The sequence below is a fragment of the Phyllostomus discolor genome, chromosome 2 (assembly GCF_004126475.2).
Source record: "Phyllostomus discolor isolate MPI-MPIP mPhyDis1 chromosome 2, mPhyDis1.pri.v3, whole genome shotgun sequence".
Lineage (NCBI taxonomy): Eukaryota > Metazoa > Chordata > Mammalia > Chiroptera > Phyllostomidae > Phyllostomus > Phyllostomus discolor.
In genome coordinates, this window is record NC_040904.2 from 45,194,319 (window position 1) to 45,215,430 (window position 21,112).

The 21,112-nt window shown below is 37.9% G+C and overlaps 1 protein-coding gene across 1 annotated transcript in view; it reads right to left on the reverse strand.

The window, feature by feature from the left end:
• The window catches only part of EHHADH (enoyl-CoA hydratase and 3-hydroxyacyl CoA dehydrogenase), a 54,236-nt gene that overhangs the window by 17,155 nt on the left and 15,969 nt on the right, over positions 1-21,112 (reverse strand). Inside the window, exons 3-5 of the mRNA XM_028504951.2 lie at positions 19,665-19,837; positions 15,520-15,631; positions 6,797-6,901 (exon numbers count right to left, since the gene is read on the reverse strand). Of these exons, the coding sequence (XP_028360752.1) occupies positions 6,797-6,901; positions 15,520-15,631; positions 19,665-19,837 (390 nt within the window). The remainder of the gene's footprint in view (positions 1-6,796; positions 6,902-15,519; positions 15,632-19,664; positions 19,838-21,112) is intronic.

Sequence of the window (21,112 nt, forward strand, 5' to 3'; positions counted from 1 at the left end):
CAGGATACCCACTAAGTTTGTAAAGAAACTTGCAGTGACTTCTCAAATCACATTTTAGGTACATGCTAACCTCCTACAAATCCCTCCCACACATAACTGGTTCCCAAACTGCTGATCGAGACATCACCCATGGGAAATTCTATTCCTTCTCTGTTTTAACAAACCTTCCAAGTGATTCTGATGCAGAGTCAAGTTTGAGAATCGTTATTGTAGGTGAAGACAACTATACCAGTTTCATATAACTAGACATTAGTATTAATACATTTTATTATTGATATATTTATCCTTGAAATCTTTTATAATAAATGTCTATTATAAAGTATGCATACTTATATTTTATAGCAGAATTTTGTGGAGCCTGTCCTTAAAATCAACCCATCAATTTTGTTCTACCAAATAACCACATACTAACGGCTATATTTAAAGGCAATCAACAACATCAACCAAAAAAGAGGAACTCAAGGAAAAAAAAAGAAGGGAAAAGTACAAGACCATAAATGAAAATAAAAGGCAAAATAAATAAGACTAGCTAAATTACACATTTGATAAGATAATAAATGACAAATGTAGATAAGATTCTCCGACATGGCTCTTCATTGATGTGCCCTATTGCTTAAGCAGCACCAGGAAATCATAGAATTTCAAACAGTGAAACTCATTTGGAAGGAAGGAAGGAAGGAAAGAAGGAAGGAAGGAAGGAAGGGTTGCAGAGTTTTCCGTGGGATTCTAAGTCCTAAGCCCCAAAAGAGACGCAGTGCAGCTGCCCAGGTTGTAGCCAGAAGGAAAAAATGGAGTCCAAGCACTGGAGCCTGTGGGGTCTCAGAACAGGATCTAAAACCAACTGATTTTGTTGAACCTTCTCCTTTTATTGATTAAGTCTGAAAAGCTGAAGGTCCATCTAGCTAAGGGTGAGATTAGAACTCAGGTCTCCCGACTTCCAGTCCTGAGCCCTTTTCTCTACCAGACGGCACCTCTTCACACTGGCCAGGCACCCCTTTCCCCTCTGGGTAAGTTTAATGGCTGAGACATTAGGGAAAGACAAACATTTTTTATTAAAAAGATCCTACCATCCAAATACAGCCACTGTTAGTTCTGTCCTCATGCAAATATACATATGAAGACATATACACATATACACACACTTGTGCAACTTGCTATCTGGCTGTTTGCTACTTAAATATTACATGTAAGCATTTTTCTAAGTTCTTCAACTTTATTTAAAAATTAACTTTTTTTAAAATTAAAATATCTATTCATTTTTTATTTGTTTTAATTTAATCTTTACTGTATTTTTTCCATTACCATTTAGTCCCCTTATGTCTCCCTCCCTCTAGGAATCACCACACTGTTGTCCATGTCCATGAGCCCTTTTTCCTTTTTGCTCACTCCCTCCTCCCCCTAACTACCACCCTCCTGCACTAGCTGTCATCCTGCTCTCCACCTACTAGTCTGTCTCTGTTTTCCATGTTAGTTCAGTTTGTTCATTAGATTCCATATATGAGTGAAATCTTATGACATTTGTCTTTCTCTGATTGACTTATTTCACTTAAATGTTAGACCTGAAACCATAAAAATCCTAGAAGAAAACATAGGAAGCAAAATCTCATATATTGCTTGTAGAAATTTTTATCAGATATATCTCCCCAGGCAGGGGAAACAAAAGAAAAATAAACAAATGGGACTACATCAAACTAAAAAGTTTTTGCACAGCAAAGAAAATCATTAACAAAATAAAATGACAGCCCACAGAATGGGAGAACATATTCGCCAACACATCTTATAAGGGGTCAATATCCAAAATTTATAAAGTACTTACAAAACTCAACACCAAAAAAAAAAAAAAATAACCTAATTAAAAAGTGGGCAAAGGACCTGAATACACACTTCTTCAAAAAGGACATATGGATGGCCAATAGACATATTAAAAATAGAAGTTTTAATGGCAGAATGGGGTTACTCTATTGAGATCTACTATTTTTTACATAACTAACCTCCTAAAATTAGATGTTTGAATTGTTTCCAGTATTTTACAATGATAAATAAGGCTTTAGTAGGTATCGCTGTACACAGACATTGTGTACTTCTATGATCATATTTCTCTATGATACATTCCTAAGTGTGGAAATACGAAGTCAAAAGGTATGAATAAGCTCCAATACATGACTGCCCCATTGCCCTCTAACAGGATGTACTGCACACAGCGTACTATTACAGTGAATTTATTTACTTTTCTATTTTTTCCAACTTACTTGGCAAAAATGAGTGTCTCTCAAAGCACTAATGTTTTTTCATTAATCATCAAGTTTAAAAAGCATTTAAGAATCAAGCATACACCTACTCTAGGATGTCGTAGCAATACTGCTGGTAGGTGCTTACCCAAGAGAAAGGGAACATGTCTACAAAGATTTGTGTGGGCTCAAAGTGGAAACAACATAAATGCACATCAACTGATAAATGGATACACAAATTATGGCATATCCATGCTATGGATGACTATTCAGTAATAAAAAAGAATAAAAGATTAACATATGAGGAATGTAACAACATGGATGAATCTCAGAAACAGCATGCTAAGTGAAAGAAGTCAAACACAGAAGATTACATGCTGTATTTGTAGTTCCACATATGAGAAATTCTTCAAAAACAAAACAGAGAGCAGGTGCATGGTTGTCATTGGGGGGACTCTCCTGGAAAGAGGCATGAGAATACTTTTTAGGGTGCTAAAACTCTATCTTCTTTTTTTATATATTTTATTGATTATGCTATTACAGTTGTCCCATTTCCCCCCTTCTCTCCCCTCCGCCCTGTACTCCCTCTCCCACCCACATTCCCCCCTTTAGTTCATGTCCATGTGTCATACTTATGAGTTCTTTAGCTTCTACATTTCCCGTACTATTCTTGCCCTCCCCCTATCTATTTTCAACCTACATTCTATGCTACTTATTCTCTATACCTTTTCCCCCTCTCTCCTCCTCCCAGCCCCCTGTTGCTAACCCTCCATGTGACCTCCATTTCTGTGGTTCTGTTCCTGTTCTAGTTGTTTGCTTAGTTTCTTTTGGTTTTGCTTTAGGTGTGGTTGTTAATAATTGTGAGTTTGCTGTCCTTTTACTATACATGTTTTTTCTTTATCTTCTTTTCTTAGATAAGTCCCTTTAACATTTCATAAAATAAGGGCTTGGTGATGATGAACTCCTTTAACTTGACCTTATCTGAGAAGCACTTCATCTGCCCTTCCATTCTAAATGAGAGCTTTGCTGGATAGAGCAATCTGGGATGTAGGTCCCTGTCTTTCATAACTTGGAATATTTCTTTCCAGTCCCTTCTTGCCTGTAAAGCCTCTTTTGAGAAACCAGCTGACAGTCTGATGGGAACTCCTTTGTAGGTTACTGTCCCCTTCTCTCTTGCTGCTTCTAGAATTCTCTCCTTCGTTTTTACCTTGGCTAATGTAATTATGATGTGCCTTGGTGTGTTTCTCTTGGGTCCAACTTCTTTGGGGCTCTCTGAGCTTCCTGGATTTCTTGGAAGACTATTTCTTTTGCCAGATTGGGGAAGTTCTCCTTTATTATTTGTTCAAATACATGCTCAATTTGTTGCTTTTCCCCTTCCCCTTCTGGTACCCCTATAATTCGGATGCTGGAACGTTTAAAGGTGTCCTGGATGCTCTAAAGCTTCTCCTCATTTTTTTGAATTCTTATTTCATCATGCTTTCCTGCTTGGTTGGTTCTATCTTCCTTCTGGTCCACTGTACTGTTTTGAGACCCAGTTTCCTTCCCTTCACTATTGGCTCTCCTCCGTATATCTTCCTGCATCTCTTTTATGGTAACCTGCATCTTTTCATCTAATTTGCACCCAAAATCAACCAATTCCATGAGCTTTCTGATCACCAGTGTTTTGAACTGTGCATCTGATAGGTCAGCTATTTCTTAGTCGCTCAAAAGGATGAGTTCTGGGGCACTGATTTGTTCTTCTATTTGAGCCATCGCTCTTTTTTTTTTTTTTTTTGGTCTGGTTGCTCTTGTTATGGTGAGGGACAGAGCCTTAGGTGTTCTCCAGGGCTGGGCGCCCCAGTCGCTAGATTGTGACGTTATATGTGGGGGCAGGGGCGGGAGTGAGGACGGGAGGAAATAATGGGGGTAGTTCCATTCTCCTGGGATGTCAGTCCCTTCTCTGGGATCCTGGGCTGCGAGTTCTGCCCTGGTCTACAATCGCCGCCTCACTGGGTCTGCCAGCCACAGCTTGCGTATTCAGGGACCACCGCTGCGTTCTTGCACGCTGGATGGCTTTTGCGCCAATTTCATGCCAAGTTTTCCCCAACCTCCGTGCTGCCGACCCACGCCCGCCCGCCTCGTCCTCTCCCACCAGTCTGGATGTACGGGTCTCCTTCAACATCTTGGCTGTCCGACTTCCATTCAGATAAATCCTCTGTCAGTTCTGAGTGTTATTCTAGCTGTAAATTATTGTTGTTCTAATCTTGGTTGTGTGAGGAGGTACAGTGGGTCCACCTATTCCTCCATCTTGCCGGAAGTCCCTAAAACTCTATCTTCTTGATGGTGACAACATAAATGTAAACAGTAACAAAAATTCATCAGTCTCTATACTTAAAATGGGTGAATTTTTTTTGTGCATAAATTACATCTCAGTAAAACTGGAAAAAAATCAAAACAAAGACTATTTATGAAATTTGGGGGGTAAAATGAATTTGTTTTCATTTTTGCATATTTTCTTTAAATTTTTATATTCATATATAGTCTACATAGCTCTAATTACACACTATATATATTTATATCTTAGACATTTTTAAACACAAATAATTTTATATATTTCAACAGTCTTCATGACTATAATGTAAAATAGCTGTACATAACTGTCCAAAGTCCAGAACCATTTCCCTACTGTAATAAGGTGAATTACCAAGTTCTAAAGCAAATGATTCCTCCTCAACATTTGGATGCCACCAGGTGGACAAACTGTGTAATGTTGCTGAGATTGAGTAGACTGTTTTATACATTTTATAAATAAAATATTTTTTAAACATTTATTTATTACTGGCCAGGTAATTTAGTTGGATGGAGCGTTGTCCCGATATGCCAAGGTCGCAGGTCCCATCTCTGGCCACCGCAGCAAATGAATGAACGCATCAGTAAGTGGAGCAACAAACTGGTGTCTATCTGTCTGTCTGTCTGTCTCTCTCAAATCAATCCATAAAAATATCGTTTAAAAATTTTAATTTGAATTTATTTTAAAACTAAATAAATCTCAAAAATAAAAACACAATATTATAAATGTACCGTATAGCCATGATCCTCTTCTGTCTCTGGAACTAACTTAACTCTTAAATCTGAATCTAAGGAAATCAGTTCAGGAAAAGAAAGAACTTCCTGTTGAAATCGAGTTCTTTATAAACTAAGACCATGGATATAAATAATGGTCTATTTATGCCCCAAACCAAAAGTAATTTAGGGACCTGCAAATGTAAACAGCCTCCACTGTCGGCCAGCCAGGTGACTGCTAACAAAACAATAAGCCCTCTCAGGAGGCACAGTGAGCCAGTGATGAAAATGTGGGGAAGTCTGTCTGGAAGGCAGAGGAACAGCAGGAAACTCATTCTCATTTGGGCAAAGACTCCCCGATTCTCTTCACTCGTCACCAGCTGTTTTCCCCCCCACATACCCGGGCCTCTCCAGTTCATGCTTTTCCTATTGCATTGAAAGAGTAACTGGCTAGAGCCATAAAAGAAAAAAAAATTATTTCAGAAAACCGTATAGTCCCTACCATAGTCGACAAGTGACTTTTTCAAAAGAATGACCTTGAATGACACCGAGCATTGCCTGTCCCCAAGTAAGGAGATGAACACCCCACGCTGCCTGTAACCCAGCACTCTTTCCAATTATTTTTTCCCCGACACCCTCTAACCCTCTCTATCTTACCACCAACTTCCATAAATTGAAAGGAACAGTGAAAAAAGAAAAAAACTGTAGGAGTGCCACTCCAAAGAACTCATAAAGGAATGTCGTCACTCCGTAAAGTGAGAAACCAGTGAGAGAGAACACATAGCTCACTGAAACAAAACTACGCTTTACTGTGGTCAGTTACAGAGCTTGTCTTCTAGTATTTGCTGAAATGTTTATTTGCTTATTTAATTTCAATGATATTCCTTAATAGAAAATAAATTCATTTAATGAAAAGGTACCGACGTAAACAACAAAAAGTCTCCTCCCAGTTGTGTTCCTGGCTGACCAGCCTCACTCCCAGAGACAACCTTTAACCATTTCTTATGAATCCTTGTGGAAATATTTTATACATAAACAGTTACATATATATATTCTCCCTATACAGACATTCAATCCCATCCCCTCTTCCTTATTACCCAAATAGTAAACCCCTATACATAATGACACTTTTTTTTTACTTCATACAACATATCATGCTGTTCGTACTATATCAACATACAGAGTTTCTTATTCTTTTTAAAGCTGCATCATATGGCATCACACAGATGTACCAGAAGGTATTTAAGGAGTTTCTTTTTTTTTTTTTTTTTTAATTTTATTTATTTTTATTTTTAGAGAGGGAAGGGAAGGGGGAGAGAGAGAGAGAGAGAAACATCAATGTGCGGTTGCTGGGGGTTATGGCCTGCAACCCAAGAATGTACCCTGGCTGGGAATCGAACCTGGGACACTTTGGTTCCCAGCCCGCGCTCAATCCACTGAGCTACGCCAGCCAGGGCTAGGAGTTTCTTACTAAGATGGACATTTAGCTTGTTTCCAGTTTGGGGGTATTTTTACTATCTTCTTACCTAAAACTCTCTGGGCTAAATTGATTGCTTCTTCAACTGGGTTTGAGTTGACAATTTCATCTAGAATACCCAGCTTGAGTGCTTCATCTGCCAAAACATGTCTTCCTAAAACAAAACAAAACAAAACAAAACAAGTCAAAGAACAATGTGAGACTAAAGCAAAAGCATTACTCTCTCTAGTATGGAGGGCATCTGACCTGTATACAAACATCTAGTATTAAATAAAATAAATAAGCAGCACCACACTGACTGCTGTAGTAGGAAGACCACTGAAGAGGTGACCAGAAAATGCGGATTCAAGCTCCGGAGCTACCTTAACTATTTTTGTCACCATGAAGAACTATACAGAATGACAATTTCCTTGTTGATAAATGGGAATAATTATGCTTACCTTAGTAATTCTGAATATTAGGTGAAAATAACATTCTCTTTACATTTTATAAATATCTATAGAACCACTTTATAAACTATAGATCTCTATTTAAATATAAGAGGTGATTGTTTTAAATTATAATAATAGCCCTGGCTGATGTGGCTCAGTGGATTAGGCACCAGCCTGCAAACCAGATGGTTGCCAGTTTGATTCCCAGTCAGGGCACATGCCTGGGTTGCAGGCCAGGTCCCCAGTAGGGGGCGCGTAAGAGGCGACCACACATTGATGTTTCTCTCCCTCCCTTTCTCCCTCCCTTCCCCTGTCTCTAAAAATAAATCAATAAAATCTTTTTTAAAAATAAATAAATTTTAATAATAGAGATAGAGCAGTATCTCATATCATATGTAAAAAGGGCTGTTGTTGATTCAAAAAAAGACAGTGCCCACAGATAAAAATGGTTGGGTAGACAGGAAAAAAGTGTACTAAGTTAACATTATATAAACTATTATCAAAATTACACAAAATAAAGGAGGTGGGGTTCCCATCATTTCTTTGGCTACCCAGGATCTTGACTCCTTGCATAGTTTGTGGAATCACTACTGTCTGAGCATTGGAGCCCTAGCTCTTACTACAGAAGGTGAAAAGGAAACAGAGATAATTAGACAACTGTTGCTTCAGACCCATGGCATCTAGCGTATGTCCCATGACACCAAGGCTAGTGACTGGAGTGTTCTCCTGAGGGTTTTTAGTCTGGAGTTAGTGACACTAAGCAACAGCAACAGCGTAAATCACATTTCTCAGGTAGTGACACCTAATAACTGGCGGTGATGCCAGGAGCATCCAGGGTCCAGTGGTGGCAGTGGCAGCCTCCAGCATAGAATGGTATGGCTCTAGAGGCTCACATTACTGCTCTCTTGCCAATACCATCTTTCTTCTGAAAAGTGATCATCAAATCAGTATCGACGGCAACAATTCCAGTCTTTGCCACTCTTATAGAGAGTATGGGTGGATGCTATCTCTGAGACAAACCCTCCATTCCTGGTTCTTATTAGTGCTTCAAAGAATTACAAATGGGTCTTTTGATCAAATAGTTCAATAATGTTTGGCAGGGGTCACTCTGTAACAGCAATATTTGGGCAGTTTTCTGGAAGTGCCTTTGAAAACAGGCTTCCAGACTTCCCCCTGGGGTGAGGAGGGTGGTAGGGAGTGGGTGAATGGCTTCAGGCATCAAGTCTCCTGTGTATAAAATCACTTGGGTGAAGGTTGAGTGAGTCAGCCTCTCCAGGTTAAGTGGAAAATAAAAGGAAGATGGAAACCTGAGTACTAAAGGGATCTTTGAGGCCACTAGCCAGGGGTAACAAGAAGTACCCATAGATGAACTAAAAATTATTTTAGCTTCAATGATGTCTTCTGGCCTGGATTTCACAAAAGCAGAGGAGTAACACTACTGTTCTTACAGAATCGATGAGATTGCAAATACTTTTATTCTGTGTGAAGGACCTAAAAACTCAGCTCTGTATATACAATTCAGATTCTCAGACTGAGATTTCAACTTGTTTTTCATTGTGCTGCACTCGGTGTAGAAGACAACCACTGTCCAATGGATTGACAGTTACTACAGTAGCTCTCCTGCCTAGAGCTACTGTAAGGAGACATCCGGGACAATGGAAGCCGAGACTTCTCCATGCAGGGTAGTCTCGATATTTTCCAATCTTCTTCAGGGCTTCTTTTCCAACCTTTAGAAAAAATTTTCTACATGGAACCCTTTCCAAATGTCATTTTAAAGGCCCCCTAAAATTGTACAGATTACTTTAAAAGATAGGTATATGATTCTAATGTTATCTTTTTTTCTAATTCACTGTGACCTTTTATATGCAAGTCGAAACCCATCATACTCTCACTGTTTTTACCTCTTCTCATCATGTTAAAAAGTGATATTTCTAAAAGCAGCATAGCTCTGGAAAAGGCCATTTCTAGTTCACTTCATTTCTTTTTGTCTAATAAGGCAGATTTCTTCCCCCAAGATACTCTTGCTTTTCAAACTTAATACTGAAAACAGGGCCACAAAATTCCTCAACATTGGCCCATATACTTTAATTCCTGTAAACCTTAGAATTTACAGACTCACTTCACACTTTAGTCAACTCTTGAACAACACAGGTTTAATCTGCGAGGCTCCACTTATATGCAGATTTTCTTCAATAAATACACACGGCACTACAAATGTCTTTTATCTTTTTAAAGATTTTTTAATAGCGTTTTCCTTTCTCTAGCCTACTTTTTGTAGGAATACAGTGTGTAATACGGACATATAATGCACAAAATACGTGTTAATCAACTGTGTTCTCAGGAAGGCTTCTGGTCAACAGTAGGCTATTCAGTAGTTCAGTTTGGGGGGAGTCAAAAGTTACATGTGAATTTTCAACTTAATGAGGGGAGCTGGCACCCTGCATTGTTCAAGGTCAACAGTATTATAACTTCCCCCTAAATCTTATGCTTCTTTGCTCCCTTTCTGTTTTGCAGAATGAATGGTCTCATGCTGGACTATAAACATCCTCTTACAAATTCTGCATTGGATAATTAAAATAGTTCATATTCTTAAATGCGTGCTTTTTCATACCACCACAAATTATAACAATTTCTAATTTAATTTACTAATGATAAGAAATTTAATATTTTTAGTTTTTCTAACTCCCCTTTCATACTCCATAGGAGTGGGAATTTGAATCTTGTATATAGTTTTATATTGTGGTTTCTGAGTGAAAATATATGAATTTCAATGAACACTTCTCAAACTTTTCAGTCTTAGGATCCCTTTACATCCTTAAAAATTATGGAGCACTCCAAAGAGCTTTTGTTTATATGGGTTATATCTATCAATATTACTATATTAGAAATTAAAACTGAAAAATTTCAGTGTTTCTTATGTTAGCATATAAAAATTTTGTGCAAAATAACTATGAGTTCAAATTTTTAAAAATTTAGTGAGAAGAATGTCATTGTTTTATATTTTTGCAAATTTCTTTCATGTCTGGCTTAATAGAAGACAGCTGGATTCTCATATCTGCTTCTGCATCCAATTTGTTCTGATATCACATAGCATATAATAACCTCTGGAAAATTCCACCATACACTCATGAGAGAAAGAGTGGAAAAGACAAGTAATGTTCTACTATTATGAAAATAGCTCTGACTTCATAACAGTCTTAAGCATACCCAGCAGTCCCTGAATCACACTTTAAGAACTCCTGATTTAGATGATCATTTTAAAGGCTGCATACCATCTTAATATATGAATTTCCACACATTTAGCATTTATTTTGTGGATGGAGTGATTTTAGTTATTTTGAAAGTATCCTTTGTTGAATTTTGTTCCTTTCCTTTGAAAGCCTGCATGATTCTATTTTCTGGAAGTTCAAAATCCTTTTTCTCTCTCTCTCTTTTTAATTTTATTGTTGTTCAAGTACAGTTTTCTGCCTTTTACCCCTTTCTCGCCCCTCCCAACCCAGCCATCCCCACCTCCCTCCCCTGATTCTAACCCACCTTGGTTTTGTCCATGTGTCCTTTATAGTTGTTCCTGAAAATCTTTCAGGCTTTTCCCCGCATTACCCCCTCCTACCTCCCCTCTGGTTACTGCCCATTTATTCTTGATTTCAATGTCTCTGGCTATACTTTGCTTGCTTATTTCTTTTGTTGATTGGGTTCCACTTATAGGTGAGATCATATGGTGTCTTTCACTGCCTGGCTTACTTCACTTAGCATAATGCTCTCCAGTCCCATCCACACTGTCACAAAGTGTAGGAGCTCCTTCTTTCTTTCTGCTGCATAGTATTCCATTGTGTAAATGTAGCACAGTTTTTTGATCCACTCATTTACTGATGGGCACCTAGGTTGCTTCTAGCACTTGGCTATTGTAAATTGTGCTGCTATGAACATTGGGGTGCATAGGTTCTTTTGGATTGGTTTTTCAGGGTTCTTAGGATATAATCCAAGCAGTGGAATTGTCAGGTCAAAAGACAATTCCATTTTTAATTTTCTGAGGAAATTCCATACTGTTTTCCATAGTAGCTGCACCAAAATACATCAGGCATTGCTATCTCCTCATTAGTTTTTCCAGGAAAATGGCTGCTTGCTAAAATACAATGTCTTCCATGCCTGCTACCTTCATGTACATTTAATGTATCTTTTTGTTAAGTTCTTCTGTTCTATAAATGTGTCCCTATCCTCCATTTTGCTGATTCAGTTGTGTGTTCTATTGCATCTTTTTTGTTGTTGTTGCTTCATAAAGAAATAATTGTGGCTAATGTTTTAATTTTAAACAGAGTGTTCTATTTAATAAATAAACAATTTTCTTTTCCAATTCAGAATAATGTGAATTTTCTTTAATCTGTATCAGCAGACTCACATTTATCTTTCATTTTTCTTCTGTCACAATATTTTCATAGGTTTTAGGTTCAGGGTTTAGTTTTTAGAGTGTAGTTTGTCTGTTTTTTGGTTTGATTATGAAATGAAATTTGCTGGTATTTTTATTGCTGCCTGGGAGCTCTGGGTATAAAATCACCCTCAACATCTTGTTCAAATACAGAGAAAATCCACCCACACCTAAATCTAAAAGGCAGGCAGGATAAAGGTTGCACTCCCAATGTCTCCCTGAGTATTCTGGATACTAAGAGGTATCTCATCAAAGTCTAGAGCCCAGGGGCATCCCTGTCCCATGAATGATCATAAAGAATCCCATCAGACCTGTGGAAAATTTCTAAGAGCACAAAGCAGAAGTTTTCTGTGCTGTTCAGTGAACAAAGAGGATGGACCTAGAATGTACAAGCAGAAAGAACAGGGCACTGCAGTTCTTGTCACCGCTTGGACAGAGAGCATCAGAGAATGAACTGCCATGTGTTCAAGCACCTTCTGTGGTCACTGCTGAAGATTTGCCTGTTTTCAGGTGGCACTTCAACAGAATTGTGGAGAAGCAATAGTTGGCACTATCATTGATCCACTTTCCAGAATTACCTCTCTTATGGATTTCAGGAGGTTGGAATATGTTAGTTATTTACTTACTAATTTAATCCGAATCTATATACTTAGTAATTTCCAATGAGATCAGTTCCTGCAACACTGGTGTTTTTTTTTCCTACATTAGTAGGGAATCTTCAACTTTCAGTAGCAATTATTTTTAACATCCTTTCTTAGAAAAAAAAATTCCAAACCACAAAGATTCTTAATATCATTACTTTTAACAACTACTGTATTAGTTTCCTACTGCTGCTGTACCAAGTTACAACAAGCAAACACATGGTATCTTAAGGCAACATGCATTTGTAACCTTAGTTCAGGATGTCAGAAATCTAAAGTAGGACAGTGGGACTGTGTTCCTTCTGGAGGCTTTCAGAAAGAATCTCTCCCTTGTCTTTTCCAGCCTCTAGAAAAGCTGCCTACAGTTCTTGGCTTGTGGCCTCTTCCTCCATCTTCAAAGCTACCCACGTAGTATCTTCCCTCTTCCCTGACCTCTTGCATCCCTCTTCTAAGGGCCTTTGTGATGAACTGGATCCACCTGGGAAATCCAATAATCTTCCACTGGAGATCCTTAACTTAATTAGATTAGTCCCTTTTGAATGTCAGGTGACATATTCACAGGTTCTGGGGATTAGAACAGGGACATCGGTAGGGGATCATCATTCTGCTTCCCACAGTTGCATTGACAAAAATCTTCTATATGATAGAAATATGTCATGTTAATTTCATTATTCCTTAAAGCCACTTTAACTGATGAGAAAACAGAGGCTGAGAGCTCAGAAGATTTCTCTCCTCAACTCCAGGCCAGCCTCTCTAACTGTCTGTCTACTTGACACTCCACTTGGATGTCTAACAGGTGTCTCACACTTAACATATCCCAAACTGGACACTATGATTCTTCCCCAGCACCTGCTCTCCCAGAAGAAATCCCCAGCTCAGTAATGGCACCCTCTTTCCAGCTGTTCAGGCCATTAGAATCATCCCTGATTCTCCTTTTTCTCACATCTGACCTGTCACAAAATCCTGTTGGCTCTACCATCAAAACATAACCAAACTTTGACCATGTCTCGTCATTTACATTGCTACCCCTCAAGCCCAAGCTCCCATCACCTCTCCTTTGGATTATTACAGCAGACTTCTAACCAGTCTTCCTATTTCTGCCCTTACCTCTGATTAATATATTTCCAACAGCCAGAGTGATCTTTTTAAAACATAAGTGAGGACATGTTACTCCCCTGCTCAGAACACTCCAATCCCTTTCCAGCTCAGTCCAAAGAAGAGCCAGCTTCTCTCTGTAATCTTCACGACCCTACATGACGTGACTTCATCCCCTGTTGCTCTTCCCTCTGGTCACTTCGATCCACCCACATTGACCTTCTTGCTTTTCTTTTTTGAACTTTCCAGGTATGTCCCCGCCTCAGGGCTTTGCATTTGCTCTTTTCTTCATGAGGAATATCTTCCTCCAGATATTAGCATAATAACCTTCCTCGCCTCCTTTAGCTGTTTACTCATATGTTATTTTGTAGGAAAGCCTTTCCTAGCTACTCTACCTAAAATATCATCCCTGTCCCTGAGATTTTATTTTCCCCACTTCTGCTTTATGTTTTCTCCTTAGCACTTATTTCCATCTAACCTACTATATATACTACTAATGTAATAAGTAGGCATATGTCTGAGTACACAGTTGTGGTAGCTGGTCTCCAAAGTGACCCCCAGTGTGTTTTGCCTCTTGGTATTCAAGCCCCCTCTCATGTTGAATAGGGAAGACCTGTATAATTGATAGGATAGTTCAGGAAAAAAATGGCATGTGATTCCACAGCTAGGTCATAAAAGACATTGCACCTTTCACCTTGCTCTCTCTTGGATAACTCTAGAGGAGGCCAGAGTCCACTTATGCAACACTATGGGGAAGTCCACATGATGAGGAAATGAAGCCTCCTGCCAACAGTCGGCACCAACCAGCCATCCACGCATGTTGGCCACCTGGGAAGTCTATCCCTGGGCCCTGGTCGAGTTTTCAGATAACTACAGCCTCAGTTGATGTCTTGACTGCAACCTCGTAAGAAACCCTCTGCTAAACTGCTCCCAAATTCCTAACCCACAGAACTGGGAAAGAAAAAAGCATTGCCAATTAAGGCATGACTCAAAACGAATGTAAAAGGCATCCTCATTTCAAAGGTGTGGAAAAAACTGTGGTTCTGAATTGATGAAATGTGACAATATGATGATCATCATTATTGTTTTCTCCATATAATCTCCACACAGGCAGGATTTTGTTGGTTTGGTTCCCTGCTACAGTCCCAATGCCTAGAACAAAGCCTAGCATATGAGAGAAGATTAATAATAGTTGCTGGATGAATGAGTAAAAATGAACTTGTACAAGGCATATTGTTTAAATGTGGTAGAGCTGGTATTCAAACTCAGGTCTTTGATTCTAAAGCATGTGGTCTTTTTATTGCCCCTCCTTGAGGATATAGTCTATTAACAAGATCCTCATTTTGTTTTTATTCAATTCTCCTCTTAACTAAGAAGACAAATATGTGAATAATGATATATAGCTGAAACTTATGAAGTTATTACCATGCCTGGGGCCATTCCCAAGCACACTGTATGCATTAACTTATCTAAGCTTCACCACACTGTGGAAGTATATGGCAGGTACTACTGTTATCCATGTTTTTAAGAAAACTAAGGCATTAAAAGGTAAAGTGACTGGCCTAAGGTCTCATAATTATTTATACCTGTTTAGCATAAATAGTCATATATATTCTTTCTTACAACCTTATCTCAACTGAAAATGTCTTTATATGTCTTATGGTATTAGTTCAATTTAAGATGTCTAAATGTTTTCTAGTGTTGCATTGTTCACATTCTCTATTAAAAGAGAACAACTTCTATTTGTAGCCAATGTACTAATACTCTGGAAATTAAAAATTTAGTCATTTGCACCCTAAAACTTGAAATCTTTCCTTGAAAATTCTGGTTTTAATTCCTGTTTATGTTACAGTTTATAAATTAGACCTGAATATAATATATCCTACGTGAACACCGGTGTCTGTGAGTCTGCACCTGAACTATAATAAAATCCTAAATGTGATTTAGTGCTTTGTATATCTTTCCCAGAAGTCAAATGTTACCGTGACCTTCATGGTAACATCTGAGAAGCTCTCAGGAAAAGTATTCTTTCCATTTTACAGACAAGAGCATTGACAGTCAAAGAAGTTCAAGTCTCCTCTTAAGATCACATAGGTATGGAATGGTCAAGCCAGAATTTTTCTAAATCCCAGCCTAGTTCCTCACAGTGATCTAGACAACTGTTGGCAGGGTTTACACTGACCTGAGGTGATTAAGTCAAGTGCAGCAGGAACTCCAATGAGCCTGGGAAGAAGCTGGGATCCTCTTGCACCAGGAAGAAGTCCTATTTTGACTTCCGGGAAGCCAACTTGAGCCTGTCAGAGTTTAAAGGCATGAAGGTCATTAGAAGGAGATGACACACAGAGTAAAGGCGAGCATTCCCCTGGATTTTCCAAATCCTCAAAAACATTGTTTTATAGAATTCAGCAAGAGTCTCCTCAAAGCAAATCACTGTACACCCTCTCATTTAATTTAATTTAATTAACAAAATAGAGAGAGCTATGCTGTTCCTAAGTCTTTATGTGGAAACACAACCCTAGCACCTTAACACATTTTTTTTCTGACTCTGTAATGACCTGTCTCAGACAACAAAAATAATAGTCTCCAGAAAGAGCTTTATGGAGTCCTAAAAGATTCAGTCAACCAAGGCAGTAAAAAGATACCCACAGAATGGGAGAGAACATTTTTAAATTGTATATTTAGAATATATAAAGAACTTTTACAAGTCAATAATAAAAAGACAATCCACTTAAAAGTGGGCAAAGGATCTCAATAGACATTCTCCAAAGAAGAGCTACAAATGGCCAATAAGCACTTGAAAAAATACTCAATATCATTAGCCATCAGGGAAATACAAATCAAAACCTCAAGATACCACTTCATACCCATTAGGATGGCTACAATAAAAAAAGAGAGAAATAATGTGTGTAAGAGAGGATGCGGAGAAGACAAAACCCTCATATATTGCTTGTGAGACTAGAAAATGGTACAATCATTTTGGAAAACAATTTGCCAGTTCCTCAAAGGTTAAATACAGAGTTACTATATATCCCAGCAACTCCATGCCTGAGTATGTTCCCAGGAGAAAAGAAAACATGCCCACAGAAAAACTTGTACACAAATTTTCATAGTGTCACTGTTTTCATTAAGGCCAAGAAAGTAGGAACAACCCAAATGTTTATCAACTGATGAATAAATAAATAAACACAATGTGGCCTACCCATAAGAAGGAATATTATTTAGCCACGGAAAAGAATGAAGTACTGATGGAGGCTCTGACACAAGAGAACCGTGAAAACATTAGGCTAACTGAAAGAAGCCAGTCATAAAATACAACATATTGAATAATCCATTTATTTTAAATGTCTAGCATAGCCAAATCCATAGAGACAGAAAGTAAATTTGTGGTTGCCTGGAATGGGGGAGAGGGAAGATGGAGGATTATTCTTAAAGGGCATGGAGTTTCTTTTTATGCTATTGAAATGTTTTAAAATCAATTGTGGGAATGGTTGCACAACTCTGGAATGGTTACACAACTCTGAATATACTAGTATACCATTGGGTTGTACACTTTAAATGAGTGAATTGTATGGTCTGTGAGTTATATCTCAATAAAGCTGTAGAAGAAGAGGAAGGAGGAGGAGGGGGAAGGGGTGGGGAATGGGAGGAAGAGAAAGCAACCTCAATCCAGACAGGAGGATGAACTCCGGTCCCTTATCACATACCCCTCCTAGCCATGTAAAAGTGGCCAAAGCTTTGTTAGTCATTTTACAGGTACACAAATTTTACAGGTACACAACAGCATAAAAAGAAGGAAGGAAAGGTTATTTAAATACAGACTGCAATCTACCCACACTGTGATGCTAATAGCTCCAATATACTGGTACCTGGAATATTTGAGCCTCTCTCACGCAAGGGTTTCCTAACAGCCGATCCCCATTTTTTTCCCACCACTGTTCATCCCCATCCCTAACTTATTTATTATTGCTCATACATTAGATCTGCACTCAGTGTGCAGAAGGTCACAGCGAGAGAAACAAAGAAAAGGGGTACTCAGAATGTGTCTTTATTTATAAGCTTTCATAAAAATTAAAACAACATAGGTAAGTGGTTAAATAAATGATGGTCTATCCATATGAAAACTATATATAGTTTTAAATGCCATTTAAAATTATATTTTAAAATAATATTTGCAATGAAAGTAACAGCAAATTTCTCATCAGAAACCATGAAGGCCAGAAGGTAATGGGGTGACATATTCAAAGTACTGAAAGGGGAAAAGACTGCAAAACAAGAATTCCATATTCAGTAAAACTAGCCTTTGAAAATGAAGGCAAATTAAGACATTCCCAGATAAGCAAAACTGAATCTGTGCCCAACAGATCTACCCTACGCAGAACATTTCAGGCTGAAATGACAGGAAGCCGGGCAGTAACTCAAATCCACACGAAGGGAGGAAGAGCCACGGCAAAGGTAACTCATGCACAAGTGAATATAAAGGACATTATAGTACTGATGTAATTTTAGTTTATAATCCCTCTTTTTTATTATCTGACTTTAAAGTCCACTACATAAAGCAATAATTATAAGTCTATGTTGGTGGGCACACAGTGTATAATGATACAATTTGTGAGAACAATGGCATTTAAAGAGGTGGGTGGGTAATAGAACTGTATGGAAGCAAATTTTTTGTCTATTATTAAAATTAAGTTGGCATTAACCTGAAATAGATTGTAATATCCAGGGTAATTACCACTAAGAAAACAACTAAAAATATAGTAAAAGAAACAACAAGAAAATTAAAGGGGTATTAGAAAATATCTATTTAATACAACATTTATACAATGGAATACTATTCAGCAGAAAAAGGAGTTCCTACCCTTCATGACAGCATGGATGGAACTGCAGAGCATTATGCTAAGTGAAATAAGCCAGGAGGAGAATGACTAATATCACAAGTTCTCACCTGTAAATGGAAGCTCGTCAACAAAACAAACAAGTGAGCAAAATAGAATCAGAGACGTGGAAATAAAGAACAGTCTGACACTGACCAGAGGGAAGGAAGGAGGCGGGAGGGAGATAACGAGGAAAGAAGGGGAAGGGTCAAGGCAGGGAACATGAATAAAGGACCCATGGACAAGGACAACAGGGAGGAGAACTGAATGTGGGGGTAGGGGGGGATGGACAGGGAAGGGGAGAGCAATGGGGGAAAATGGAGACAACTATAATTGAACAACAATAAATTTTTAATATAAAAAAGAAAATATTTAATACAAATGAAAGCATTAATGAAAGAATTAAGGAACAAAAAATGTCATAAGACATAGCAAACAAATAGCAAAATGACAGAAGTCCTTCCTTATCATGGTTGCATTAAATTTAAACGAACTGAACTCTCTAAAAGGCAGAATGTATTAAGAATATTTAATAATAGGTTAAATATCATATTAGCATAAAAATAGAGTACAAACAAAATAAAATAAAGTTTCAAATGTGGTTTTAAAAAAGACTGCCAAAAAATAATGTAAGAAATAAGTTACATAGGAAAAAGAACAGGAGGAAATAAAACCGAATGTTAATAGTGGTTATTTCTGAACTACGAGTTTATGGTGATTTTACTGTATATCTTTATACTTTCTTGTGATTGCTAGTCTATTACAATGATGACTACTATCTTTATCATTAGAAAACTATATTACTTACAACTATGTTACTATTGTAAGATAAGTCGGTGATACTATTGGTATCACAGACTTCATTCTACATAATAGCCCAAATTAAATCTATTTCCAGAAATAAATGGATACAGTAGTTCTGTGCTGTTTTTGAATAGGAATGTGTCTTCTTAGGTACTGGCAATTATAAAAGGCCACAGAACTGAAAGTTTAGGGATAGGAAGTGAAAATTTAAATAAGTATACACACTTAGGGGTGATAGTCAAAGTATTTACTACCTCCTACGGCATGAGCATGGCTCGGTGAAATCCTACGTGGGACACAGCACTGGAGTAGGGTCCTAGGGGCCCGCCACTGACCCAGGGGTTCCCCTTTCATTGGTGGATCCTGGGGAGGCCCAAGGACTAGGGTTAGGAGAAGCAAAGGGACAGTCAGGGGACTTAGGACAGCAGCTACTTACCAACTAGAATGAATGTATTTCAACATTTTTAATAGCCAGTTAAACTATACTGGTACACAATAGCTGAGCACCAGTGCTGGAAAGACCTAACAGTTGTCAATCAGTAAACCAACCATTTAAAATGATCACCTAGGATGCTTACAACTACATTTAGGGCTCGCCCTAAAGAAAAACCCACACACCAAGCCCCACAGAGAGAGTCTTGGCTCTTACCTGCACATGGGCAATCCTATAGTGACAGCCCAGGGCCAGCTCTAGCCCACCTCCTAAAGCCACACCTTGGACAACTGCCACAATGGGCTTCTCGCTTCTCTGCATTTTATCTATGAAATGTCCCAGCGTAAACTCAGAATTAGTGGGAGCACTGAAACCATGGATATCAGCACCTAAGGACACAATACAAGGAAAAGAGAGTTGAGAAAGATGTATGTAGGCTTTGTACATAACAATAAGGTACCAGGCAGTTCTTAAGGAATCTCAGACCTCTTTGGACCCATGAAACACTTCACACATCATCCTTTGGGTGGAGACACAGAAAAGGAAAAAAATAGCCTGGAAAAATGCAGACAGATATGAGAGAAAATCTTCAAATCTTTATTAGGAATTCTGTAATCTTCTAAAATCTGTCTTTCCATATGCTAGGTAGCAATTCTATCCTCAGAACAATTAAAAGCTTACAGAAAGGGAATAGAGATTCTCCTGTAATGACCATTATTCTGAGATTGAGCCATTGCCTTCCACTTTTCCCATGATACTGCTCACTGATCATATTCACAGCAACTTTAAGCCACATCTTTGTTAATGGCATGAATTATTACAATAGAAAATCTCAGGGCGTAATGCATACATATTTGTGAATTATACATTAATCAATCAGCTTAGAATTATGTTTTTATGAGATTTTTTGTGAGCAATACCAGTTAATACTTATTTCTTTTTCTAATTATAAAAATAACATATGTATTATAGAAATTTGAAAAATACACAAAATTATAAAGAACCTAAAGATAACCCCTAATATCATCAAACAGAGATAATATAATATTTGGTGAATTCTTAGTTTTTTCTCAATGCATATATGTAAATGGCTTTGGGACCTTCAGTAAGTTATTTAACTTTTGTCTCAATGCCTATTTAAATGACTGATGTGACAATTAAATGAAAGTTTACTAGAATATATATTTTTAGCAATATTGAGAGAATTCTGTAAAATCATTTTTTATATTTTCCTTTTTTTCACACAATGGTATACATATTGAGCTCTTCCCCTATAACATTATGTATTCTTTGAAAACATTAAGTTTGGTACAAATTAAAAAGTTAAAGCAGCCCTGGCTGGCGTAGCTCAGTGGATTGAGCGCGGGCTGCAAACCAAAATGTCGCAGATTCAATTCCCAGCCAGGATACATGCCTGGGTTGCAGGCCACGGCCCCCAGCAACCACACATTGATGTTTCTCTCTCTCGCTCTATCTCCCTCCCTTCCCTCTCTAAAAATAAATAAATAATTTTTTTTAAAAAAAGTTAAAGCAACTATTTCATGTTCAACTTTTTTTTTTTTGCCACCATCTCCTCATCTAACATCAACCCAGGGACCAGGCTTCTTTTCACTAACCCATCATATTTTACACTCTAGTGTATTATTATTATTATTATTATTATA